Source organism: Macaca fascicularis, chromosome 19 (genome assembly GCF_037993035.2).
Source record: "Macaca fascicularis isolate 582-1 chromosome 19, T2T-MFA8v1.1".
NCBI lineage: Eukaryota > Metazoa > Chordata > Mammalia > Primates > Cercopithecidae > Macaca > Macaca fascicularis.
The window spans coordinates 20,553,150-20,580,353 of NC_088393.1; the positions used below are offsets into that span (position 1 = coordinate 20,553,150).

The 27,204-nt window shown below is 41.0% G+C and overlaps 1 protein-coding gene across 3 annotated transcripts; it reads left to right on the top strand.

Annotated features, from left to right (window-relative positions):
* LOC102129680 (uncharacterized) lies at positions 1 to 26,208 on the top strand. 3 transcript variants are annotated; one of them, XM_065536216.2, is made up of 4 exons: positions 1 to 172; positions 9,474 to 9,600; positions 10,788 to 10,883; positions 21,737 to 26,208. In XM_065536216.2, the coding sequence occupies exons 1-4, from the start codon at positions 143 to 145 to the stop codon at positions 22,789 to 22,791; spliced, it is 1,308 nt and encodes a 435-aa protein (XP_065392288.1). In that variant the 5' UTR covers positions 1 to 142; the 3' UTR covers positions 22,792 to 26,208. The 3 variants fall into 3 exon arrangements, with proteins under 3 accessions (XP_065392288.1, XP_065392290.1, XP_065392291.1); XM_065536218.2 differs by lacking the exons at positions 1 to 172; positions 9,474 to 9,600 and adding an exon at positions 11,330 to 11,355 and having other exon boundaries at positions 10,790 to 10,883; XM_065536219.2 differs by lacking the exons at positions 1 to 172; positions 9,474 to 9,600; positions 10,788 to 10,883 and adding an exon at positions 11,364 to 12,222.
* The last annotated feature ends 996 nt before the right edge of the window (positions 26,209 to 27,204 follow it).

The following is a 27,204-nucleotide window of genomic DNA, read 5'->3' on the forward strand; positions in this document are numbered from 1 at the left end:
GGCTTCCGGGTTTGGCGCGGCCTTTGTCTCTCGATGCATCGGGAGCTCTAGGTTTCTTCTTCGCTACTGTGTGTCCTCTGCTCCTAGAGGCGCAGCCTCTGTGGCCCTGTGTCCTGCAGGTATTGGGAAATCCACAGCCAAGATGACGGGACTCCCTGGGAGCCTAGGAATGGTGAGCGTGCCGGTTTGACATCCTGAGAGAGGGGAGGGACTGGTTGATGGGAAGTGGCTGTGGCGGCACTCAGGCCTCCCCGAAGTCAGCTCCACAGTCTGCGCCCTGAGTTCTCCTGGCCCAGCTCGGCCTCAGTCCCCTCCAGTCATAAGATGGCTGCGGCGCTGTCAGCCAGTCCGGGGCTCCTGTCTCTTCCCTGCGCAGTGACTGTGCCCTGGCCTGGCGCCCTCTGGGCAGCAGCTCTGCACCCGCAGCTCCGGGTCTCTCCCAGATTGTCAGGAACCACGAGAAGGTCATCAGGGGAGATCTTGACTCGGGGTGCGCGTTCACGAATGGAAAGAGCTTTGGTCCTTGGGGTTCACAGTTTCTCTTTTCTCCTGTTAAAAATTTATGGGGCCGGGCGCGGTGGCTCACGCCTGTAATCCCAGCATTTTGGGAGGCGAAGGCGGAGGGATCACTTGAGGCAAAGGATTGTCAGGCAAACTAAGTTCCTCTTCAAAGACTCAACTTCCTGGTCAGAAGTTGTAAAAGTTGGAAATCAACCCTACCCCTTCTTCCCCCTTTTCCGTTTCTCGCAAATCGCGCGTTTATCCTATTTGGAAAAAGTTTGGGTCTAGCCAACCGGGATCAGTTTAGATTGTGCGGTCTGACCCCAGCCAATAGGGGAAGGACACAAAACCAAAAACTACGTTGGGGTTAAAAACCCATTCCTGGTCGGGCGCGGTGGCTCAGACCTGTAATCCCAGCACTTTGAGAGGCCTAGGCGGACGGATCACGTGGTCGGGAGTTCTAGACCATCCTGGCCAGCATGGTGAAACCCCGTCTCTACTAAAAATACAAAAATTAGCCAGGTGTGGTGGCGGACGCCTGTAATCCCAGTTACTTGGGAGAGTGAGGCATGAGAATTGGTTGAACCCAGGAGGAAGAGGTTGAAGTGAGCTGAGATCACGCCATCGCACTTCAGCGTGCGGGACAGAGCAAGACTCCTCAAAAAAAAAAAAAAAGTAAGAATCTTAAAATTTTCTTCCTTTATGTAAACACTGTGTTTAAGTAATTTCACTGGATTTTTCAAACAGTTTCAAGAACGAAGTGAATAACACTGACACGGAAATTAAAGCTTGAACCTGGTAATTCCAAGCTAAGGCTAATATGAAGCCTGCAAAAGGTGGGGTTTAAAAAAAATTTTTTTTTGTTTTGACACGGAGTTTAGCTCTTATTGCCCAGGCTGGAGTGCAATGGTGTGATCTCGGCTCACCACAACCTCTGCCTCCCTAGTTCAAGGGATTCTCCTACCTCAGCCTCTGGAGTAACTGGGATTACAGGCATGCGCCTTCACGCCCGCCTAATTATGTGTGTTTACTACAGATGGGGTTTCTCCATGTTGGTCAGGCTGGCCTCCAATTCCCAACCTCAGGTGATCCACCCGCATTGGCCTCCCAAAGTGCTGGGATTACAGGCTTGCGCCACCACGCCCGGCCAACAGGAGGTTATTAAAGGCCCAGTTAGTTTTTTCTGGGGAGCCTCCCTTGCAATTGTCCCAGCCTGCTCACCCCAGCTATGGAAGGAGACTTTATCTTGAGAGAAGCTACAAAGCCCTGGAATGCTAGGGCCCCACAGGCAAATGCCCTTAAGATTAAGGCGGAAGGAAACTGGGAGGGTCTTACTGATAATAAAGCTATTGTTTTGAGGCACTTTTTAGACTTTTTTTTTTTTTTTTTTTTTTGAGAGGGAGTCTGGCTCTGTCGCCCAGGCTGGAGTGCAGTGGCCGGATCTCAGCTCACTGCAAGATCCGCCTCCCGGGTTTACGCCATTCTCCTGCCTCAGCCTCCCGAGTAGCTGGGACTACAGGCGCCCGCCACCTCGCCCGGCTAGTTTTTTTTTGTATTTTTTAGTAGAGATGGGGTTTCACTGTGTTAGCCAGGATGGTCTTGATCTCCTGACCTCGTGATCCGCCCGTCTCGGCCTCCCAAAGTGCTGGGATTACAGGCTTGAGCCACCGCGCCCGGCCGATTTTTTTTTTTTTTTTTTTGAGACGGAGTCTGGCTCTGTCACCCAGGCTTGAGTGTAGTGGCGTGATCTGGGGTCACTGCAAGCTCCGCCTCCCGGGTTCATGCCATTCTCCTGCCTCAGCCTCCTGAGTAGCTGGGACTACAGGTGCCCACCACCACGCCGGGCTAATTTTTTGTATTTTTAGTAGAGATTTCACTGTGTTAGCCAGGATGATCTTGATCTCCTGACCTCGTGATCCGCCTTCCTCAGCCTCCCAAAGTGCTGGGATTACAGGCGTGAGCCACCGCACCTGTCCTGAAGTCTACTTCTTAAGGGATATTTGTGAACAGAATAATTGCTATTGTAATTTTTTATTTATTTATTTTTATTTTTATATTTTTTTAGCAGAATCTTACTCTGTTACCCAGGCATGAGTGCAGTGACATGATCTCGGCTGACTGCAATTCCTGCCACTCAGGTTCAAGTGATTCTCCTGCCTCAGCCTCCCGAGTAGCTGAGATTACTGGCCCCGGCCACTGTGCCCAGCTAATTTTTGTATTTTTAGTAGAGGCGAGGTTTCACCATCTTAGTCAGGCTGGTCTTAAACTCCTGACCTCGTGATCCACCCTCCTTGGCTTCACAAAGTGTTGGGATTACAGATGTAAGGCACTGCACCCAGCTGTATAATTTAAATTTTTTTTAACCTTCTTTAGTGTACATATTGATTATCTAATAAAACTACCCTAGAAAACCTTAAGGGATTTGTTTAAATTGTGGATTAGTATACAGTATAAAGTTGACAGGGCAGTAGCTAGAAAAGATTAAAAGTATAGAAAGTCTGGGATTTAAGTTTCTTTTAGGTGAGCTTAGAAAAAACAAAACTGGAAGTACCCCAGTTGCATAGAGAACAGAATTCTACATAAGGTCCTCACACTGCCTGAGACCTGATCAGATTCACACTTTTTGGAGGCTTTCTTTAGGTCTGACCCTACCCTGGAGTCTTGCCTCACAGAACTGATTAGAAGAGATCAGAGTTTTGGCTGCTGAATCCTCCTGCCTTTCTAGAGCTGGTGCTCACAATTTCCTGAATTCCAAAAGCACATGAATGGGAAAAATAAAGTATGTATTTTAGGGTCTTAGTTCTTTAAATTTTCTGTTAAAACCAGTGCTTGCAGAGACATTCTGTTAGGCAACTTTTTTTCTATTCCTGCAGATCCAGTAGCTGCTCCACAAGTCACACAAAAGTAAATGTAAACAATAAAATTTTCTCTAAATTACCTTAAACTCTTCCTTTCTCTTTCATCTTTCTATATTTTGCTTTTATTCTTTACAGTGTTTAAAAAAAAAGTTGATGACAGAGAAACAGAAGTAGAGATAAAAATGCTGGGCCCTTTACCTAAATCCTAAAATGTATTAAATCCTTAGTACCAGCTTTCAGGGTGTTATGAAAATTAAATCACATAATGTGTTATGCCCAGCAAAGTGCTCTGTATCATTCTCTTGAGCACAAAGTACCTGCTTAATAAACATTGCATTAGTACATGTGCACATGTTGTTTTTTAAATAGACTTATTCTGACATTGCTGCCTTCAGTTCCTCTGTAAACTGTAAAGAGCCAGCAAAGCATATAAAACTTTAGGATGGAGATGGGTTGTCCCTATTTGTATCAGAAGTATTTGGTTGTGACAAGAGTGCTGAGTGTAAGGGACCCTGTGCTGTGCCTGCTTCACTAACTAATGCTAATAATGAGCCAAGGGGAAGCAACATCAGCATTGACAGGAAACTTGTTTAAAACACCCATTCATGGACCCTTTTCAAACCTGCAGAATCACATTACATATAGTGGAGCCAAAATTACCAAGTGATTCATAAGCTCGTTAGAGCTTGAGAGGCAGTGCTTATCTTGGTGGTTATCAGCCCAGGCTTCTCATTAGGATCACATGGCCAATTTGCAGAAATCTCTTGTTCCCTCCCCACAGCTTCTGTTTATTCTGCGTGGAAGCATCCATGTTATTTTAGTGAAGGGCCTCATGTGACTCTTAAGGTGAGACCAGAATCAGGTATGAGGGCTTCAAAATACATTCATGAGAGTTAAGTTCTACCTTTGCACTAAAGGGTGGTCACAGGGGCAGTTCTGTTTGGGTTTGGTACAGACAGGTCGGTGTGGCCCATAATTCCATTACTGGAAATTGCTGGTGTCTGTGGCAGGGAGAGCACCTGAGGACAGGAAAGGAGAAACTTATATTTCTGTCTTCGTGGAGCAGTTCATTGTTTCCTGAATCTCTTCTGTTTCAAAGGATGGAAATAGGTGGGCTTTTTCTGTGTTTTTCTGCCAGTTGATGTCATGCCAGCAGGTAATCATGTGGTACTAACACCTTTTGCCGAGACCAGCTTGGTCGGGGAGACCCTAACCCAGGGGCACTAGAGGAATTAAAGACACACAGAAATATAGAGGTGTGAAGTGGGAAATCAGGGGTCTCACAGCCTTCAGAGCTGAGAGCCCAAAACAGAGATTTACCCACATATTTATTAACAGCAAACCAGTCATTAGCATTGTTTCTATAGATATTAAATTAACTAAAAGTATCCCTTAAGGGAAACAAAGGGATGGGCTGAATTAATTGCAGCAGAAACACGCCCTTAAGACACAGATGGAGGCCCGGCGCGGTGGCTCACGCCTGTAATCCCAGCACTTTGGGAGGCCGAGGCGGGCGGATCACAAGGTCAGGAGATCAAGACCACGGTGAAACCCCGTCTCTACTAAAAATACAAAAAATTAGCCGGGCGCGGTTGTGGGCGCCTGTAGTCCCAGCTACTCGGGAGGCTGAGGCAGGAGAATGGCGTGAACCCGGGAGGCGGAGCTTGCAGTGAGCCGAGATCGCGCCACTGCACTCCAGCCTGGGCGACAGAGTGAGACTCCATCTCAAAAAAAAAAAAAAAAAAGACACAGATGGCTCAGGCTTCTGTTTGTGGCTTAAGAATGCCTTTAAGCAGTTTTCCGCCCTGGGCAGTCCAGGTGTTCCTTGCCTTCATTCCTGTAAACCCAGAACCTTCCAGTTTGGGCGTTACGGCCATTATGGACGTGTTACAGTGCTGCAGAGATTTTGTTTATGGCCACATTTTGTTTATGACTTGCTCCCAACACCTTTAAAGGCATGTTCTCAAGATGCACGTTAATTTTTCTAGAGAATCTCATCTGAGAAGGAATTCTATTTGATTTCAAGTTTTAAATTGATCTGGTATTCATTGCAGGGCTCCAATTGCATCTAAATAGATGTGAGAGTTGAAAGACCTATAAGGGGCTTCTCTCGCTTTACAATGTCTTATTATTTATTTATTTATTTATCCTCTGGTTGATGAAATGCCAAGGTGAAAGGAATAGCCAAATGGACTAAAGCACAAGTGCCACTCTAGTTATTCGGCAGAGTGCCCATTAAAGGTCCACTACAATACCACCACACATCGCTCAGGGATGAACAAGGGCTGACTGATCGATAAGCTCTTGAAAATTCTTAAGCTCACTGCATCCCTTCAGGTCTCCAAGGAATGCTAAGTTTCCTCCCTGCGGTGAGAGACAGGAAGTGAATTTAGTGTCTCGAAGCTGGATGGCCCTCGGGGGCTGACCACAGGGACCTCGAGATACAGCAGAGAGAACCTGGCATGACGTATTACTCCAGACTGTAGAATCCTGGAAAAGAGCTACCATGTAGCTCATGCCTGGTTGACTGGAGGACCACCTTAGTGGAAGGGGGACAGTCAGGGCCTCTGGCCTGCCATGTGCACAAGCATAACAATTGCTTTCGTTTAATGTGCAGATGGAATATTTGATCCATTTCAACCAGGCATTTGCATCTTGGTATGTTGTCATAATTGTCAAAGTTTGTTTTAAGTCTTTAACTTCCATGATCCTCTAGTAAAATGAATGTTTTATCACCTACTTTTATTAGTTTTTAGCCCAAAAAAGCTAAACACCATTTTATATTTAATAATGCTTTTTGTATGATTTTTATACCAGATAAGCTAAATTTTACCTTTATATTAATGTGTTATTAATGTTAAATTTAATTTTAATAAAACCTTATAGATATATTTATCCAATTTTTTTTTTTTTTTTTTTTTTTTTTTGAGACGAGTCTCGCTCTGTCTCCCGGGCTGGAGTTGCAGTGGCCGGATCTCAGCTCACTGCAAGCTCCGCCTCCCGGGTTCACGCCATTCTCCCGCCTCAGCCTCCCGAGTAGCTGGGACTACAGGCGCCGCCACCTCGCCCGGCTAGTTTTTTGTATTTTTTAGTAGAGACGGGGTTTCGCCATGTTCACCAGGATGATCTCGATCTCCTGACCTCGTGATCCACCCGTCTCGGCCTCCCAAAGTGCTGGGATTACAGGCTTGAGCCACCGCGCCCGGCCAATATTTATCCAATTTTTATGTTTGACCACAAGGTAAGATTTTATAGACTCTTTAACCTTTTATAATTTTTGTCAGAGCAGGTTGATGCTTTAAGAAAAACCTGTTGCATTTTTACTTTAATGTCCAGTTCACAGAAAAATTGGATGATACCTTTTTAACTTTAGCTAATATGTTTATACACAGAATTTTCTTTACAATTAACGTTTTAAAACTTGCTTAAACTTTTAAAGCAATAATTTTTTTTTACCTTTTAATGTAGGTAAAAATCCACATTTTTATGCCTAGTTATAATCTTTTTACCACAGGTATATTTTACTTTTTTTATACACCTTGCACATAAACTGTTTTTTCAGTAGTACTCAGGAGGCCTTATTACTTTTAAATTATACAAATTTTTTGCATAAATTTTTTTTTATAACTCTTTTCTTTTTTTTTTTTTTTTTTTTGAGACGGAGTCTCGCTCTGTCGCCCAGGCTGGAGTGCGGTGGCTGGATCTCAGCTCACTGCAAGCTCCGCCTCCCGGGTTCACGCCATTCTCCTGCCTCAGCCTCCCGAGTAGCTGGGACTACAGGCGCCCGCCACCTTGCCCAGCTAGTTTTTTGTATTTTTTAGTAGAGACGGGGTTTCACCGTGTCAGCCAGGATGGTCTCGATCTCCTAACCTCGTGATCCGCCCGTCTCGGCCTCCCAAAGTACTGGGATTACAGGCTTGAGCCACCGTGCCCGGCCTTATAACTCTTTTCTTTTACGACTTTTGCAGACAATTTTTTTTTCTTCTGTCGCCCAGGCTGGAGTGCGGTGGCTCACTGCAAGCTCCGCATCCTGGGTTCACACGATTCTCCTGCGTCAGCCTCCCGGGTAGCTGGGACTACAGGCGCCTGCCACCACGCGTGGCTAATTTTTTGTATTTTTAGTAGAGATGGGGTTTCACTGTGTTAACCAGGATGGTCTCGATCTCCTGACTTCGTGATCCGCCCGCCTTGGCCTCCCAAAGTGCTGGGATTACAGGCGTGAGCCACCGCGCCCGGCCGTAGACCATTTTTTGACATGTCTCAACTTTCTGACATATTACAAACATTTTTTTCTTTCTTTTTTTTTTAATTAATTTATTATTATTATTATACTTTAAGTTCTAGGGTACATGTGCATAACGTGCAGGTTTGTTACATATGTATACTTGTGCCTTTTTTTCTTTAAACAACCAGTAATTTATTTCAGGACAAGAATTTACCATATAAAATTCTTTTATATAAACCCTGCCCTCCCCCCTTTTTTCCCTTTCTTGGAATTTTTTTTAACATAGTTCCTAGTGGGGTGGGCTTATTTGTGCCTGACCCATGCTTCTTCGAGACAATACACCACGCTCACACCACACGCACACCAGAAAACAAAAAACAGGTAAAAAGGGCACATACACATTTCTGCAGTTTACACCAAACCAAAATCAAAACCAAAATCAGAGTATCCAGAAACCCAAGCCAGGTCAAAACCAAAATGAAAGTATCAAGCAATCCAAGTCAAGTCAAAAACAAAAACCAAAGTGCCGGTCTAGGCCCACCGTGGATGATCAGGCTAAGCTTCTACTCAAATGGAGAAGGCACCAAAGTGCCAATAAAGGCACACGGTGGGTGATCAGGCCACGCTTCCACTCAAATGAAGTGGGCAAGTTCCAAAGACTAGTCTTACCAAGTTTCAGATGTCCGGACTCCAAGTGCCAGTTCCTTCCCAGTGTTCAGCCACTGTGTTAATCCTCTGCTCTGGCGAGGCATTCCACTGGGGCAATTGCCTACCTGGGAGCGCTCTTTGGATGGCCTCACTCAGTCTGGCCAGAGTCCCCCACAGGGATGCTCCAAGGGCAGGCCTAAGCCTCCTAAGGGGCTGCCTCGGCCAGTGATTGATTTGAGCGACCGGGGGTACGTGACAGGGGCTGCATGCACCGGTGGTCAGAGTGAAACAGAACAGGGCAGGAAGTTTCACAATGTTCTGCTATACAATGTCTGGAATCTATGAATAACATCAGTTTCTAAGTTATGAGTTGATTTTTAACTATTGGGTTTAGGCCAGGCAGGCCCAGGCCTGGTTTCAGGCCTGGTGCCAGGCTGTCTGCCTTTGGTTTTACTTCTTTGCTTTTTCTTAAAATAGGTACTGAGTATAAAACAATATAAAACAATATGAGAGGGTCTCTCTCTTTGCTCAAGTGTACATATTAAAGTTTGAGAGGTGCCTTCTAACTCAACATGTCTTTTCCATCTGAAAAATATTCATAGCTGATTCTGTATGATGTAAATATAACACTCAAAAATGTACATGTTCATGTTCATGCCCTTAATTTTATACTTTATTATCTAGAAAAAATATCATATATGAACTAATGTTGTCGATCTTAGGCTGCCCTTTTTTCTCAGAGTTGGAGAATATAATAGAGAATATTTTTGTGTTGAAAATTATTTTATTGGCCGGGCGCGGTGGCTCAAGCCTGTAATCCCAGCACTTTGGGAGGCCGAGACGGGCGGATCACAAGGTCAGGAGATCGAGACCATCCTGGCTAACATGGCGAAACCACGTCTCTACTAAAAACACAAAAAATTAGCCGGGCGAGGTGGCGGCGCCTGTGGTCCCAGCCACTCGGGAGGCTGAGGCTGAGGCAGGAGAATGGCGTGAACCCGGGAGGCGGAGCTTGCAGTGAGCTGAGATCTGGCCACTGCACTCCAGCCTGGGCGACAGAGCGAGACTCTGTCTCAAAAAAAAAAAAAAAAAAAAAAAAAGAAAATTATTTTATTGGAGAATTTTAGTCAGTTCTATAAGTAAGAACCAGTTCTTTTTACTCTCCCATTTCACCTTAAATCAAATTAAAAATTCCACCAATGGTGACATGGTAAAAACGTGTGTGTTTGTGTGTTTTTCAGGAACCATTGCAATTCAGAGATGTGGCCATAGAATTCTCTCTGGAGGAGTGGCATTGCCTGGACACTGCACAGCAAAATTTATATAGGGATGTGATGTTAGAGAACTACGGAAACCTGGTCTTCCTTGGTGAGGATAACTTAAATACATAATTCATTAAAAAAAACCCAAAAAGTTTTATTTCTCTTTTTTGTGGAATGAATTTAGTACTTTATTCCTTGCATAAAAGAGTTTCAGATGCCCTTTTTCCAGAAAATCTTCAGAATTTTTTTATTTAGGAAAGAATTTCTTCAAGATGTTTCATCTTAATCCAAACTTTCCACATTGCTGAGCTGAGCTTTATTCTTCACTCTAAATTAGTGGTAATTTCAGAATTTTAGTGGCTTAAAACATTGTTGCCCCCACCTGAAAATCTCATTGCCACCACCAATTTTTGATTCAGTAGTACCAGCTAGTAAATTTAAAAAGCCTACATGCAGGGCCGGGCGCAGTGGCTTATGCTTGTAATTCTAGCACTTTGGGAGGCTGAGGCGGGCAGATCACCTGAGGTCGGGAATTTGTGACCAGCCTGACCAACATGTAGAAACTCCATCTCTACTAAAAACACAAAATTAGTCGGTCATGGTGGCATAATCCTGTAATCCCAGCTACTCTGGAGGCTGAGGCAGGAGATTCCCCTGAACGCAGGAGGCAGAGATTTTGGTCAGTCGAGTTTGAGACATTGCACTCTAGCCTGGGCAACAAGGGCAAATACCACTGTAATTTTGATAGGAAGTTTATTGAATCTATAGATCACTTTGGATAATATGGCAATTTAAAAATCTATTTGGATCTTCTCTAATTTTCTGTTTTGTTTTTAAAGGTTTTTTACCTTAGTAATTTTTTTCTAAGAAATTTATTATTTAATGCTATAGTAAATAAGACTTTTTCCTTTCTCTATTTTATCAGATAATTTAAGTGTTTGAGACCATATACTTGTATGTTAATTTTATGTTTTGCTAATTTACTGAGTGTATTTGTCAGTTTAGAAAGGTTTTAAAGTACTGTTTATGGTTTTTAAAGTACTGTTTATGGTTTTTAAAATGTAAGACTATGATCTACAAACAGAAACTTTTTACTTATTTTACTCCATCTCCAGAAGAAAAAGAAACCTATAAGTTGAAAGTATTTCCTAAATATTTAGAAATTTGTTATAAATTAGTATTTTGGTATGAATTTACTAGAATATTTTATTACATGCTTTCTGCTGAGCACATTACTAGCTTGTAATTGGAAAATATAAGCAAGATTCATGCTATTTGTTTTTAATGAAACAGGTATTGTTGTCTCCAAGCCAGACCTGATCACCCGTCTGGAGCAAGGAGAAAACCCTTTGACTGTGAAGAGACATAAGATGACTGCCAACCCCTCAGGTAGGTGCGAGTGAAAATGAATACAACAGATGATACAGATAAGGGTCCCAAGGTCAAAGAGAGAGCTAGCCCTTAAAATGTGATCTGGAAAGCTGTGTTCCAAAGGAAATAGTTCCTGGGCAGCTGTATTGATTGATTGATTGATTTTATTTAATTTTTCTCTCACAAAGGGACATCTTCTGTCTCATGCTTTTAAATTCTCTAAGAATTCTACTATTCTTTCCGTGAGCTTCCTTCAAGTTCACAGTGAGAGCCAAATTCTTCTTCATGGTACCTAAGAGACTGCAGCTGCTTTTCCATTGTTTTGGGGACACGCAAATATCTGTGATTTCGAGAAACTAAAACTTTTTTAAGTTGTCTTTTTGCATCAGATCTGAAATGTGTGAGAGTATTTGTTTTTGTTGCCTTTTTGTTCATTTTTTCTGCACATCTGTTTTTATTACCAGATAGTCTTGAAATATAGTTCGAAATTGTTAAGTATGATATCCTTCTGCTTTGATCTTTTTCCTCAAGATTGCTTTGGCTATCAAAGTTATTTTAGTTTCATTTAACTTTTAGAAATGTATTAGGATTATTACTATGAATAAAATACCACTGCAATTTTGATAAGAAGTTTATTGAATCTATAGATCACTCAGAATAATGTGGCAATTTTAAAATTTATTTGAATCTTCTCTAATTTTTCATAGTTCTTTTTTTTTGAGACGGAGTCTTGCTCAGTTGCCAGGCTGGAGTGCAGTTGCGCAATCTCTGCTCACTGCAACCTCTGCCTCCTGGGTTCAAGCTATTCTCTGCCTCAGCCTCCCAAATAGCTGAGATTACAGGTGCCCGCCACCTTGCTCAGCCAATTTTTTTTTTGTATTTTTTGTAGAGATGGGATTTCACCATGTTGGCCAGGCTGATCTTGAACTCCTGACCTCATGATCCACCCACCGCAACCTCCCAAAGTGGTGGGATTACAGGCGTGAGCCACACTCCTGGCCCGAATTTTTTCTTCCTCTATTTTATCAGATAGTTTAAGTGTATGAGACCATACATATGCTTGTATGTTAATTTTATATTTTGCTAATTTACTGAGTGTATTTATCACTTTAGACAGGTTTTAATGTACTGTTTATTGATATTTAAATATAAGATTGTATGATCTACAAACAGCAACTTTTTACTTATTTTTCTTTAATTTCAATGGATTTTTTTCTTTGATTAATTCTTCTTTCACATGCTTCCAGTGCTACATTAAAAGAGAAACATTGACAATGGACACAACATAGTTTTGTATTGGTACCTAAATTTGATGGCGCAAACACCTCTTCAAGTTTTTATAAACTGATTTTAGAAGGTAAAGATCTTTTGTTGGGCCCTTAGGGTGATGAGACACCCTCTGAATTTGTAGTGAGGAGGGGTTGTAGATTGGTCACAAGGCTGCTGGGTCTGCACTAGGGTCCACCTTTAGTTAGCTTGTTGCAGGGTCTTGGGACTACCCAAGAAAACTACCCAATAATATTCTCATTTTATTTTTGGACAGACTGCATGCGTATCCTTCAGGGCTTTGCTCCATAGGGAAGACACTAGCGCATGTTTTTGTAGTCAGGTCTGCATATGGTGGGCCTTATGTCTGGATATCGATGAGTATGGCTTTTATTGAGTACCAGAGAGCATTCCCTCAGATAACTGGGTGGGTTTCTTTTTTTTTTTTTTTTTTTTGAGATAGAGTCTTGCACTGTTGCCCAGGCTGGAGTGCAGTGGCACAATCTCAGCTCACTGCAAGCTTCGCCTCCTGGGTTCACGCCATTCTCCTGCCTCAGCCTCCCAAGTAGCTAGGACTACAGGCGCCCGCCACCATGCCCGGCTAATTTTTTTGTACTTTTAGTGCAGACGGGGTTTCACCATGTTAGCCAGGATGGTCTCGATCTCCTGACCTCGTGATCCGCCTACCTCGGCCTCCCAAAGTGCTGGGATTACAGGTGTGAGCCCCCGCGGCCGGCAACTGTGTAGGTTTCTATATAGGCAGAACTGACCATAAACGTTATCTTGTCTAAGTGAGTAGTCATGGAAATAGTCTTTTTTTCACCACGTGTTTAATGATGAACATATATTTCCTTTTGTGAGAGAAACGCTTCTTTTATTTGAAGGTCATTTTCAAAAAGATTTGTAATTCTGGTTTTTTTTTTTTTTTTCAGTTTTCTTTAAAAAAAATTGTTTTAAAAACACATAACAAGGCCGGGCGCGGTGGCTCAAGCCTGTAATCCCAGCACTTTGGGAGGCCGAGACGGGCGGATCACAAGGTCAGGAGATCGAGACCATCCTGGCTAACATGGTGAAACCCCGTCTCTACTAAAAATACAAAAAAACTAGCCGGGCGAGGTGGCGGGCGCCTGTAGTCCCAGCTACTCAGGAGGCTGAGGCAGGAGAATGGCGTAAACCCGGGAGGCGGAGCTTGCAGTGAGCTGAGATCCGGCCACTGCACTCCAGCCTGGGCGACAGAGCGAGACTCCGTCTCAAAAAAAAAAAAACAAAAAAAAACAAAAAACACATAACATAAAATTTACCGTCTTAATTCAATCGTACATTTTCAGGGCCAGGCATGGTTGTGGCTCCCATCTGTAATCCCAGGATTTTGGGAGGCCAACACAGGAGGATCTCTGAAGCCCAAAAGTTTGAGACTGGCCTGGGAAAGATATGGAGACCCCTCTCTATAAAAATAATTTAATAATTGCCAGGCATGGTGGTGTGCAGCTGTGGTACCTGCTACTTGGGAGATTGAGGGGGAGTCAAAGTTGTGCCACTACATTTCAGTTTGAATGACAGAGTGAGACCCTGTCTCAAAAAAAAAAACAAAAGCTATTCATTTCAGGCATGTTAAGTATGTTCTCATTGTTATGTAAAAGACTTCTAGACACTTTACATCTTGTAAAACTAAAGCTCAATACCCATTAAGTAACAACTGCTCATTTTACCCTCTCTCTAGCCCTTGACAGACAAACTTTCTACTTCCTGTTTTTATGATTTGACTACTTAAGATATCTCATATAAGTGGTATCATATGGTATCGATAATTTTGTTACTGGATTAATTCAAATGACATAATATTTTTAGTGTTCATCTTAAAATGTGACAAGATTGTTCTTTTCAAGGTGGAATAATATTCCATTGTATGTATATATTACATATTTTGATATGTTTATAAATCAAGAGACATCTGAGTTGCTTCAGTCTTTTGGCTTTTGTGAATACTGGTGCAATAAACATGGATATTCAAATATGTCTTCCAGGTCCTGTGTTGCTTTTTTTTTTTTTCTTTCTTTCCTTCTTTTTTTTTTTCTTGAGAAGGAGTCTTGCTCTATTGCCCAGGCTGAAGTGCAGTGGTGTGATCTCAGCTCACTGAGACCTCTGCCTCCTGGGTTCAAGCAATTCTCCTGCTTCAGCCTCCCAAGTAGCTGGGATTATAGGCGCCCAGCTAATTTTTTATATTTTTAGTAGAATGGGGTTTATTATGTTGGCCAGGAAGGTCTCGAACTCCTGACCTCAGATCATCTGCCCACCTTGGCCTCCCAAAGTGCTAGGATTATAGGCTTGAGCCACTGGGCCTGGCCTGTGTTACATATTTTGTATATAGATATAATAAGTGAGGAACATTTATAATATTTTTAAATAATGGCTGCATCTTTGTTTTCCAGCAGCAAGCAACATGGGTTTCATTTTTATTGCAACATCAACAAATTAGGAGTTTTTAAAAAAATTTACAGTGGCCATTCTAATGGATATGAGGTGATTTTGTTTGTCATGTGTGTTTTTTTATTTCTCTACAAATCAGTATTTTTTGTGCATTCTTTCAAATGCTTTTTCCCATTTGTGTAGTTTTTTGATGAATTTTTTTTTTTTTTTTTGAGACAGTCTCCCTATGTCGCCCAGGGTGGAGTGCAGTGGCCGGATCTCAGCTCACTGCAAGCTCCGCCTCCCGGGTTTTTACGCCATTCTCCTGTCTCAGCCTCCCGAGTAGCCGGGACTACAGGCGCCCACCACCTCGCCCGGCTAGTTTTTTGTATTTTTTAGTAGAGAAGGGGTTTCACCGTGTTAGCCAGGATGGTCTCGAACTCCTGACCTCGTGATCCGCCCGTCTCGGCCTCCCAAAGTGCTGGGATTACAGGCTTGAGCCACCGCGCCCGGCCTTGATGAATTTTTTTTGTTCATTTCTATTTTTTTTTTTTTTTTTTTTTTTTTTTGAGACGGAGTCTCGGTCTGTCGCCCAGGCTGGAGTGCAGTGGGACGATCTCGGCTCGCTGCAAGCTCCGCTTCTCGGGTTCACGCCATTCTCCTGCCTCAGCCTCCTGAGCAGCTGGGACTACAGGCACCCGCCACCGTGCCCGGCTAATTTTTTGTATTTTTAATAGAGACGGGGTTTCACTGTGGTCTCGATCTCCTGACCTTGTGATCCGCCCGCCTCGGCCTCCCAAAGTGCTGGGATTTCAGGCGTGAGCCACCGCGCCCGGCTGTTCATTTCTAAATCAAGTTATTCAACTTTATTGTTTAAAGAGTTGTTTATTTATTGTGATTATTAACTTCCTTCACATGAAATTTGCAAATGTTTTCATCCATTTTCTAAGGGAAGTTGCCACTTTGGAATTTTCTTTTGATGTATAGAAATTTTGATGTCTAGTGTAGTCAGACTTTTCTGTTCTTGTATTTGTTGCTCATGCATTTAATGTCGTATCTAAGAAAATGGTGCCACGACCAATGTCGTGTCTTTTTCCTGCATTTTTTCTTTCTTTCTTTTTTTTTTTCTTTTCGGTGAGATGCAGATTTACTCTTTTTTCCCAGGCTGGAGTGCAATGGCACAATCTCGGCTCACTGCATCCTCCGCCTCCGAGGTTCAAGCGATTCTCCTGCCTCAGCCTCCCGAGTAGTTGGGATTACAGGCATTTGCCACCATGCCCGGCTAATTTTGTATTTTTAGTAGAAACGGAGTTTCACCGTGTTGCCCAGGCTGATCTTGAACTCCTGACCTCAGGTTATCTGCCCGCCTCTGCCTCTCAAAGTGCTGGGATTACAGGTGTGAGCCACTGCGCCCGGCTTTCCTGTATCTTTTCTAATAGACTTGTTAGTTATGTCTAAGTATTTTGTTTAAAATATATTTTTGGGCCAGAAGCAGTGGCTCACGCCTGTAATCCCAGCACTTTGGGAGGCAGAGGTGGGAGGATCACGCGGTCAGGAGATTGAAACCATTCTGGCTAACATGGCGAAACCCTGTCTCTACCAAAAATACAAAAAAAATTAGGCAGGCATGGTGGCGGGCACCTGTAGTCCCAGCTACTCGGGATGCTGAGGCTGGAGAATGGTGAACCCGGGAGGCGGAGCTTGCAGGGAGCCAAGATCGCGCCACTGCACTGGAGCTTGGGCGACATGGCAGGACTCCGTCTCAGAAAATGTATATATATATATTTGTATCATTCAAGAAAATAATCCAACTTTATTTTATCAGTGTTGATATTCAGTTTTCAGCATCATTTTTTTGAAGAGATTACTTTTCTCTATTTTATACTCATGGTCACTTTTTGAAAGATCATTTTATCATATGCAGAAGGGTTCATTTCTGAGCTCTCTAGTCTGGTCTTTCATCTGTTTATCTTTGTGTCAGTATCACATTGTTTATGTTACTGTAGCTTTTAACTGTAGGTTGTATTGACATCTGTGAAGAATAAAATTTTTTGACCCCTGAGCAAGAATATGTTGAAGAGTGTGTTTTATATTCACATATTTTTGAATTTGCCAGTTTGCCTTTTGCTTTTAATTCCTAATGTCATTCAATGTTTGTTAGAAAACACACAATGTATAATTTTAGTGTTTTAAAATTGATTTATTGTTATTTTAAGATAAGATCTTACCAACACTGAGGCTGGAGTGCTGTGCCATATTTTTGGCTCACTATAGCCTCAGCTTCCTGGGCTCAAGTGATCCTTTCACCTTTGTTTTGTGAGTAGCTTGGACTACAGTCGTGCACTACCATGTCTGGTTAATTGTTTGCTTGTTTGTAGTGTTGGGATCTCACTATGTTGTCCAGGCTGGTCTCAAACTTTTGTCCCTAATGGATTCTCTTACCTAGGTCTCCCAAAGTGTTAGGATTATAGGCAAGATCCACTGCACCCACACCCAGTCAGTACTTTTAAATTTAATAAAACTTGGTATGTGTCCTAACAGAATATACCAGATGCAAACAAGAATATTGTGTATTATCTTGGTTTTGACTGGAGAGTTTTGCATGTGTCTGTGAAGCCTAGTTGGTCTATAATATTATTTGCATGTCCATGTTCTCCAGACCTCATGCTGCAAAATGAATCCTCAATGTTGGATGTGGGATCTGGTGGGACATGTTTGTGTCATGGAGGCAAATTGCTCATGAATGGCATGGTACATTCTCTTTGTAACCAAAACTTTACACTCTATTAATTCAGTAACAGCTGGTTCATTGAAAGAACCTGACTCCTTCACCTCACACTTCCTGTCTCTTACCATATAGTATGTCCAGTTACTCTTTACCTTCCATCATGATTGTAAGTTTCCTGAGACCCTCACCAGAAGCAGATGCTGGCACACACTTCTTATAGTCTGCCAAACCGTGAGCCACATAAATTATTTTTCTTTAAAAATTATGCACTCTCAAGTATTCCTCTGTATGCAAAATAATATGGTCTATAATGTTTCCTAAGTTTTCTGTTTCTCATTTTTTCTCTGAATTTTCTATTTATTATTGCAAATGGGGTCTTGATGTCTACAATTATTATGTTGCTATGTATATCTTGCTTCACTTTTGTCAGTATTTGCTTTTTATATTTTGGAGCCCTGATGCTATGTACACATATACATATAGATAGATAAATAATATAGTTACAGATTCCTGGTAAATTAACTCACTTTGCCATAATATAATATCATTCTTTGTCTAATGGTAGTACTTGACCTATAGCATATTATGTCTAATACAGTCATGACCACTTCACTCAATTGTGGTTACTATTTTTATGAAATACACATTTTTTTCCTTCTGTTACTTTCAGCCTATTTGACTCAATGCTACAATGAATCTCTTGTATGCAGCATACTATATGCTTTTAAAGAAACCACCGAGGCATTCTATAGCTTTTTTTTTAATGTATTTATTTATTTTGAGGTGGAGTTTCACTCTTGTTGCCCAGGCTGGAGTGCGATGGCGTGAGCTCACTGCAACCTCCGCCTCCCGAGTTCAAGCAATTCTCCTGCCTCAGCCTCCCGAGTAGCTGGGATTACAGGCACCTGTCACCACACCCGGCTAATTTTTTTGTATTTTCAGTAGAGATGGGGTTCCACCATGATGGCCAAGCTCGTCTTAAACTCCTGACCTCAGGTGATCTACCCACCTCTGCCTCCCAAAGTGCTAGGATTACAGGCATGAGCCACCACGCCCGGCCTCATTTAATTTTGAGATAGGGTCTCACTCTGTCAACCAGGCTGATTTGCATGATTCACTGCTGCCCAAACCTCCAAAACTCAGATCATCCTTTCATTTTAGCCTCTCAAACAGCTGGGTTACAAGGATGTGCCATCACACTCAGCTAGGTTTTTTGTATTTTTTGTAGAGACAGAGTTTTGCCCTGTTGCCCAGGCTGGCCTTAAACTTACGGGATCAATTGATCAGCCTACCTTGGCCTTCCAAAGTCCTAAGATTACATTTGATTTTATTAAGTAGTTTAATTAATTCATATTTACAATGATTAAAGAAATGAAGTTGTTATTACCAGTTAGATTGTTATTTTACATGTTTCTAGTAGTTATATTCTTCTCATCTCCTGTTTTACTTTCTTAATTTTCATTTAATTTTGTACTGTCATGCTTTCATTATTTTTTAATCTCCTTTTGCATACTTTCTATAAATATTACCTTTGTGATCATCTTGAAAACTGGAGATTATATACATCGTAAAATTAAAACTATATTTCAATCTCATAACTTCAATTGAATACAAAAACTATGCCTCTATGTTTTACAGTTTGTTATTCATATAAAAATTATTTTATATGGTATATCTATTAGATTTATGCAGATTTACATATTGTTTCTTATATTTTATAAAATCACTTTAAAAGTTTTTATGTACCATCTTTTTTTTTTTTTTTTTTTTTTGAAACTGAGTCTCTATTGCCCAGGTAGTACAATTTTGCTGATGGCATTATTCCCATTTGATAGCCTTTTTTTTTTCTTTTTTTTTTTAAATAACTTTAGCAATATCACAGTTTTTTTCTGAGGTACAAAAATGTTTTAAATAAATTCACTGGTGTTGGGCGCAGTGGCTCATGCCTGTAATCCCAGCATTTTGGGAGCCCGAGGTGGGCAGACCACCTGAGGTCAGAAGTTCGAGACAAGCCTGGCTAACATGGTGAAACCCTGTTTCTACTAAAAAAGAAAAAATTAGCCAGGCATGGTGGCGCACGCCTGTAATTCCAGCTACTCGTGAGGCTGATACAGGAGAATCACTTGAACCCTGGAGGCAGAGGTTGCAGTGAGCTGAGGTTACATCATTGCACTCCAGCTTGGGCAACAAGAGTGAAACTCTGTCTAAAAAAAAAAATTCACTGGTTATCTTATGTGACTATGCTTATAAATGGAACATCATTATGTGATTTTTGAAATTTTGTTTATATGTGTGTTTGTTATAAATACATTTGTGTGTATCTAAGTTTGTTTATACAGTTTTTCATGTTTACATCATATTTTCTTTTAATAAGTTTTTCAGTTATTTTTTGTATTTTTTATATCCACAATTTTTGGTTTTTGGTATTTTAGTATTTCTTTTTATTCTCATTTTTCTGATTTTCAGTAGTTGTCTGGGTTTCTCTCTTTTTTTTTTTTTTTCTTATACAGAGTCTTTTTCTGTCACCAAGGCTGGAGTGCAGTGGTGTGATCTCAGCCAGGCTGATCTTGAACTGCTGACCTCAAATGATCCACCCACCTCAGCCTCCTAAAGTGCTGGGTTTACAGGCATCAGCCACCATGCCTGGCCTTTTTAATTTTATTTTTGAGACAGTGTTGCTCTGTTGCCCAGGCTGCAGTGCAGTGGTACAGTCTCCACTCACTACAACCTTCCCCGCCCAGGTTCAAGCAATTCTACTGTGTCAGCCTTTCAAGTAGCTGGGATTACAGGCACATGCCACCATGCCCAGCTAATTTTTGTATTTTTAGTAGATACAGGGTTTCACCATGTTGGCCAGGCTGGTCTCAAACTCCTGACCTCATGTGATTTTTCTCACCTTGATCTCCCAGTGTGTTGGGATTACAGGAATGAGCCACCAACACTGGGCTGTTCAATTCATTTGGAATTTTAAAAATTACTTTATATACTTTTTGTGGATGCTTTTGAAAATTTTATAATTTTTTTGATGGGGCCATGTTGTTTTACTATTTGGTATACATTACAATCTTTGATAGAGATTTGGAAATTAACAAAAAGCTACCTGTTACAATCTTTATAATATAGCTTTGTCCTGGTGTAGTCTGAAATCAATTGTCTTGGCTAGAGATTCTGGGAATTTCTCAAACATGTTTTTAGGATGAATCTTGTCTAAAATTTTGTGTTTATTGTTTAGTTAAATCAGCTTATTTGTATTTCCTCTTAATAGTCAGTAATCACTTGCTATCACTTGCTACACCCATTCCCTGTTTGGGGTACTGCAGTTTCTCTGCTTCTCTATAATTTACCTTTAGACGCAGCAAACTGTCATTCCAATGTATATCACCATTGTTTTCAGCATTTTATGTCATGGGACACATTATCTGGTGTCTAAAAAAGCCCCTAGAAGACAGAAATAAAGATGTATGTACCAATGTACATACACTGTTTTTTAAAAAGGAAACCAGGAGTTGGCGCAATTTACATTTTTGTGTGTGTGTGTGAGACAGAGTCTCACTCTTACCCAGTCTGGAGTGCAGTGGCATGATCTTTGCTCGCTACATTCTCTACCTTCACAGTTTGAAACAATTCTCCTGCCTCAGCCTCCAAAGTAGCTAGGATTACAGGTACCTGTTACCACGCGTGGCTAATTTTTTTTGTATTTTAGTAGAAATGGGGTTTTATCGTGTTGTTCAGGCTGGTCTCAAACTCCTGACCTCAGGTGATCCTCCTGCTTTGCCCTCCCAAATTGCTGGAATTACAGGCATGAGGCATGAGCCATTATGCCTTGTTGGCAATTTATTCTATTATTATTATTATTATTTTGAAACAGAGTCTCGCTCTGTCGCCCAGGCCAGAGTGCAGTGGTACAATCTTGGCTTACTGCAACCTCCGCCTCCTGGATTCAAGAAATTCTCATGCCTTGGCCTCCTGAGTAGTTGGGATTACAGCTGCCGATGACCATGACTGGCTAACTTTTTGTAATTTTAGTAGAGATAGGTTTCACCATCTTGGTAAGGCTGGCCTTGAACTCCTGACCTCAAGTGATTCACATCAGCCTCCCATAGCACTGGTATTACAGACGTGAGGCACTGCACCAGGTTGGCAATTTACTTTTAAAGGCACAGTGTTATGCTGGGGAGCAAGAAGAGCTGTTGCATATAAGTAACAGACTTTTCTTTATCTTGTTTGTGACTGTTTGCTTTATGCTCACCCGGGGCCTTTCACACACTTAACTCATTTATAAATTTTTCACAAATATATTTTGGGCAGTATGCTTTTGTTACATTTATATGTCCAGGAAGAAATTACAGCTTGAGGTATTTTGCTATGTCATCTTGCTTATGTAGTTTTTATAACTTTATAAGTTAGATTTGTAAAGTGTATTTATCTGAGTCTACCAATTGAAGTAATGTGTTTTTGTTGTTTCTTTCAGTTATGTGTTCTCATTTTGCCCAAGACCTTCAGCCAGAGCAGAGCATAAAAGATTCTTTCCAAAAAGTGATACTTAGAAAATTTGAAAAATGTGGACATGGCAATTTACAGTTTAAAAAAGGCTGTGAAAGCGTGGATGAGTGTGAGGTACACAAAAGAGGTCACAATGGGCTTAACCAATGTTTGACAACTACCCAGAGCAAAATGTTTCAATGTGGTAAATATGGGAAAGTCTTTCATCAATTTTCAAATTCAAAGAGACATAAGAGAAGACATACTGAAAAAAAAACCTTGAAATATGTAGAATGTGACAAAAATTTTAACCAGTCCTCAACCCATACTACACATAAAAAAATTGATACTGGAGAGAAACCCTACAAATGTGAAGAATGTGACAAAGCCTTTAAGTACTTCTGTACCCTTACTACACATAAAAAAATTCATACTGTAGAGAAACCATACAAATGCGAAGAATGTGGCAAAGCCTTTAAGTACTCCTATACCCTTACTACACATAAGATAATCCATACTGGAGAACAACCCTACAAATGTAAAGAATGTGGCAAAGCTTTTAACCATCCTGCAACTCTTTCTTCACATAAGAAAATTCATACTGGAGAGAAACCATACAAGTGTGATAAATGTGGCAAAGCCTTTATTTCATCCTCAATCCTTCGTAAACACGAGAAGATTCATACGGGAGAGAAACCCTACAAATGTGAAGAATGTGACAAAGCCTTCACCCGTTCCTCACACCTTACTATGCATAGGATCATTCATACTGGAGAGAAGCCATACAAATGTGAAGAATGTGGCAAAGCTTTTACATGGTCTGCAGGCCTCCATAAACATAGGAGAACTCATACTGGAGAGAAACCCTACAAATGTGAAGAATGTGGCAAAGCCTATACTACATCCTCAAATCTAACGGAACATAAGGCAGCTCATACTGGAGAGCAACCTTACAAATGTAAAGAATGTGGCAAAGCTTTTAACTGGTCCTCAGACCTTAATAAACATAAGAGAATTCATATTGGACAGAAACCAAGAATGTGACAAAGCTTTATTTTATTATTATTATTCATTTATTTTTGTTTGAGAGCGAGTTTCGCTCTTGTTGCCCAGGCTGGAGTGCAATGGTGCAACTTTGGCACACCACAGCCTCCGCCTCCTGGGTTCAAGCGACTCTCCTGCCTCAGCCTTCCTGAGTAGCTAGGATTATAGGCATGCGCCACCACACCTGGCTAATTTTGTATTTTTAGTAGAGACGGGGTTTCTCCATGTTGGTCAGGCTGGTCTCAGACTCCTAACCTCAGGTGGTCTGCCTGCTTTGGCCTCCCAAAGTGTTGGGATTACAGGCATGAGCCACTGTGCCTGGCCGACGAAAGTTTTTAAGGAAGTTCTTAACCCTTATTACGCGTAATTCATACTGGACAGAAACCCTACAAATGTGAAGAATGTGGCAAAGCCTGTAACAAGTTCTCAGTTCTTTTATTTTTATTCATTTATTTATTTTTTGAGATGCAGTTTCACTCTTGTGACCCAGGCTCGAGTGCAATGGTATGATCTCAGTTTACTGCGACCTCTGCCTCCTGGGTTAAAGCCATTCTCCTTCCTCAGCCTCCTGAGTAGCTAGGATTATAGGTGCCCACCACCACGCCCAGCTCGTTTTTGTATTTTCAGTAGAGACAGGCTTTTGCCATATTTGCCAGACTGGTCTTGAACTCCTGACCTCAGGTGATCCACTCACCTCGGCTTCTAAAGTTCTGGGATGACAGGCATGAGCCTCAATTCCCAGCCACAAGTTCTCAATTCTTAAGAGACATGGCGATAATTCATGCTGAAGAGGAACTCTACAAACCTGAAAGATGTGACAGTGCTTTTCCCAACACCTCCAACTTTTCTATGCATTAAAAAAAATTATACTCTGTGAAACCATAGAAATGTACGAAATGTGACAGAGCCTTTATATGGTTGCCACACTTTATTGTAGGTAAGGTAATTCATACTTCCAAAACATGCACAAGTATGAAGAATGTGGCAAAACTTTTAATCAGTGCTTACACGTTATTTCATAGGAAAGCTATTATCCTTGAGAAAAATTGTACAAATATAAAGAATATGGAAAAGCCATTAATGCCCATCACATCTTAGTCAATGTAAGATAGTTCATAGTTATTAAAAATAAAAGAGAAATTACTGTGGAAAAAAATCTTTCAGAAAATATAAGCCTTTAAGGTGAAGAAGAGTATTGATTCTGAAGACAAGCATTACAAATATAAAGGGGTCTGTAGTACCTTTGCTTGTATTACAGATCTTTTTTTTTTTTTTTTGAGACAGAGTCTCGCTCTGTCTCCCAGGCTGGAGTGCAGTGGCGGGATCTCTGCTCACTACAAGCTCCGCCTCCCGGGTTCACGCCATTCTCCTGCCTCAGCCTCCCAAGTAGCTGGGACTACAGGCGCCCGCCACCTCGCCCGGCTGCCCGGCTAGTTTTTTGTATTTTTTAGTAGAGACGGGGTTTCACCGTGTTAGCCAGGATGGTCTCGATCTCCTGACCTCGTGATCCACCCGTCTTGGCCTCCCAAAGTGCTGGGATTACAGGCTTGAGCCACCGCGCCCGGCACTGTATTACAGATCTTGTTGCACGCATTTTGTATTAGAAGGAAACCCTAAAGCGGTTGCCAAGCTTTGTTCAACATCGGGGAATGTATATTGAAGAAGATTCCTGCAAATGTAATGAATTTGGAAACACTTTTTAGATAATTATTTGTGACCGGGCACGGTGGCTAATGCTTGTAATCCCAGCACTTTGGGAGGCCGAGGTGGGAGGATCACCTGAGGTCGGGAGTTTGAGATCAGCCTGACCAACACAGAGAAACCCCATCTCTACTAAAAATATAAAATTAGTCACGCGTGGTGGCACATGCCTGTAATCCCAGCTACTCAGGAGGCTTGAACCTGGGAGGCAGAGGTTGAGAGTCGAGATCATTGCACTCCAGCCTGGGCGACAAGAGTGAAACTCCGTCTCCAAACAAACAAACAAAAACTATTTGTGTATAACTAAAAGTAGATTTTTAGAAGCATTGTAATTACATTAAAAGTATACTTGTTCCAGCCGGGCACGGTGGCTCACACCTGTAATCCCAACACTTTGGGAGGCCAAGGCAGGTGGATCATGAGGTCAGGAGTTCAAGACCTGCCTGGCCAAGATGGTGAAATCCTGTCTCTGCTAAAAATACAAAAATTAGCTGGGCATGGTGATGGGCGCCTATAATCCCAGCTACTTGGGAGGCTGAGGCAGAGAACTGGAATTGCTTGAACCCGGGAGGCGGAGATTGCAGTGAGCTGAGGTCACACCATTGTCCAGCCTGGGTGACAGAGCAAGACTCCATCTCAAAAAAAAAAAATAAAGTATACTTGCTTCCTTAAAAAATTTTTTCTGAAAAGTGAATAATGAAGTAATCCAGCTTTCAAATTACTTTATGCTATTATTTTGTTCTTACTGTATTCACATGTGAAAGCATATGTTCAATTTTTGCTGCATCAGATATATTAGCGATACTTTTTTATTAGTTGGGCGTTTATGACCTTTTCTATACAAGTAAGGACATTAAAATGTAAGATGTATGATGAAAATATAAGTGGAGAGGCTCTTTGTAGTTAACCTATATTAAGTAATGTATAAGGTAGGTGTTCAGAGTAATCCTTTTCTACATTATAGTGAGAAATAATTATAGAGAAAAGTATATTAAACTAAATTAGTATATTGTACTTGTACTTTTATGTAACAAAATGCAGTACATTTAAAAATTGTTAGATTATGAGTGAACTTAATTTAATTTGATTTTTTTTACTATGTTAAGACTATTGTGCATTTAATGAAGCATTATTATGCCACTAACTAACCTATCCCACCTTACTCAAAGGTGTAGGTAAAAGATGGTAGCAATATACTATTTGGTACATAATAAAGTAATATCTTTACTAATCACTTTGCCAGTGGCTTTAAACAGCAAATGAATGTAAGAATATTGTTCCTATAGGTTAAATTTTTATTTTCAGGAGAAAAGAACAATTATTGGAACAAAACAAATTATTTTAATAAGGTGGTTAATAAAAAACTAAGCACCTCCAGAATGCTGAAAGCAAATCTATGCTTTCTGCTTTGTCTTTTATTTATTAATGTAAAATTTTATGGCTTATGTGTCAAATTTTTTTCAGAATCTGCTTATTAAATTATAGGCAGCTTTGTCTCCAGAAACAACACTCTTAAGTATAACAATAAAAGCCCTCTTCAAACAGAAAACAAATAATCATTGTTAACACTTATTTTAATGAAAATTCAACCAAAATCAAGTAATTGGATATATTTTTATTATCCTATGTGTGTGAATGTATAAAATGATGCATAAAGGAAAAATAATTTAAGCCAGAAAAAAATATGTTAAATAAAAATATTTGTAATGAATAAAACTCTAAATTAGTTAATTATTATTTGCAGGTGATATCTTTGTTTATGTAGATAACAAAAGCAGCAGAAAATTTTCACGGAGTCTCTATCGCCCAGGCTGGAGTGCAGTGATGCGATCTCAGCTAACTGCAAGTTCCGCCTCCTGGGTTCACTCCGTTCTCCTGCCTCAGTGTCCCCAGTAGCTGGGACTACAGTCGTCTGCCACCACGCCCGGCTAAATTTTTTTTTTTGTTTTTTGTAGAGACGGGGTTTCACTGTGTTAGCCAGGATGGTCTCGATCTCCTGACCTCGTGATCCGCTAGCCTCAGTCTCCCAAACTGTTGGGATTACAGTCGTGAGCCGCGACACCCAGCCGTGAGAAGCTTTTAATAAGCATTTAAAAGAAACTAGGGTTACTTGTTATGTTTAAAATATATGCTATTCTCACACAAAATGAAACTGCTGCAATCCAACTTGAGAAGCCAAGTTTTACATTGTTAAACACAGAAAATATAAATGTATACTTTGCAGAATAGGGTTAGGCACTCTGATATGTGAAAGAAAATATTAGGAAATAAACTATGTTATTCTTTAGATATAGGCTGAAGAAAGTAGATGAAAATCCTGTAATTCCTTCTTGCCTGCAGCAAACTTAAATTTATAAGTAACTATTTGGGTAAATATAGAGTGCCTATTAATTATGTAATTTACTTCAGGCATAACATGCAAATTCTAACATATTGTCCTAAATATGTAAATCTAAAATTACAGACAAATTTGAAATAGAAAACAGAAGGTATAGGGAGAGTGACATCAGTAAGATGAAAAGATTAAAAATGCCCTATTTTGATATCCCCTTACAGCAAAAAAATAATCAGCCATCCCTGACAAAAATGCCTTTATTGGCTGGGCACGGTGGCTGATGCCCTTAATCCCAGCACTTTGGGAGGCTGAGATGGGCAGATCACGAGGTCAGCAGTTTGAGACCAGCATGGCAAACATGGTGAAACCCTGTCTCT

What these genes read in the sequence shown, in the direction of transcription:
- LOC102129680 (XM_065536216.2), top strand. Translation starts at nt 143, where the DNA reads ATGACGGGACTCCCTGGGAGCCTAGGAATG. An exon ending in TCCCTGGGAGCCTAGGAATG is followed by an intron (nt 173 to 9,473) that starts GTGAGCGTGCCG and finishes TGTGTTTTTCAG; the next exon opens with GAACCATTGCAATTCAGAGA. An exon ending in CGGAAACCTGGTCTTCCTTG is followed by an intron (nt 9,601 to 10,787) that starts GTGAGGATAACT and finishes TTAATGAAACAG; the next exon opens with GTATTGTTGTCTCCAAGCCA.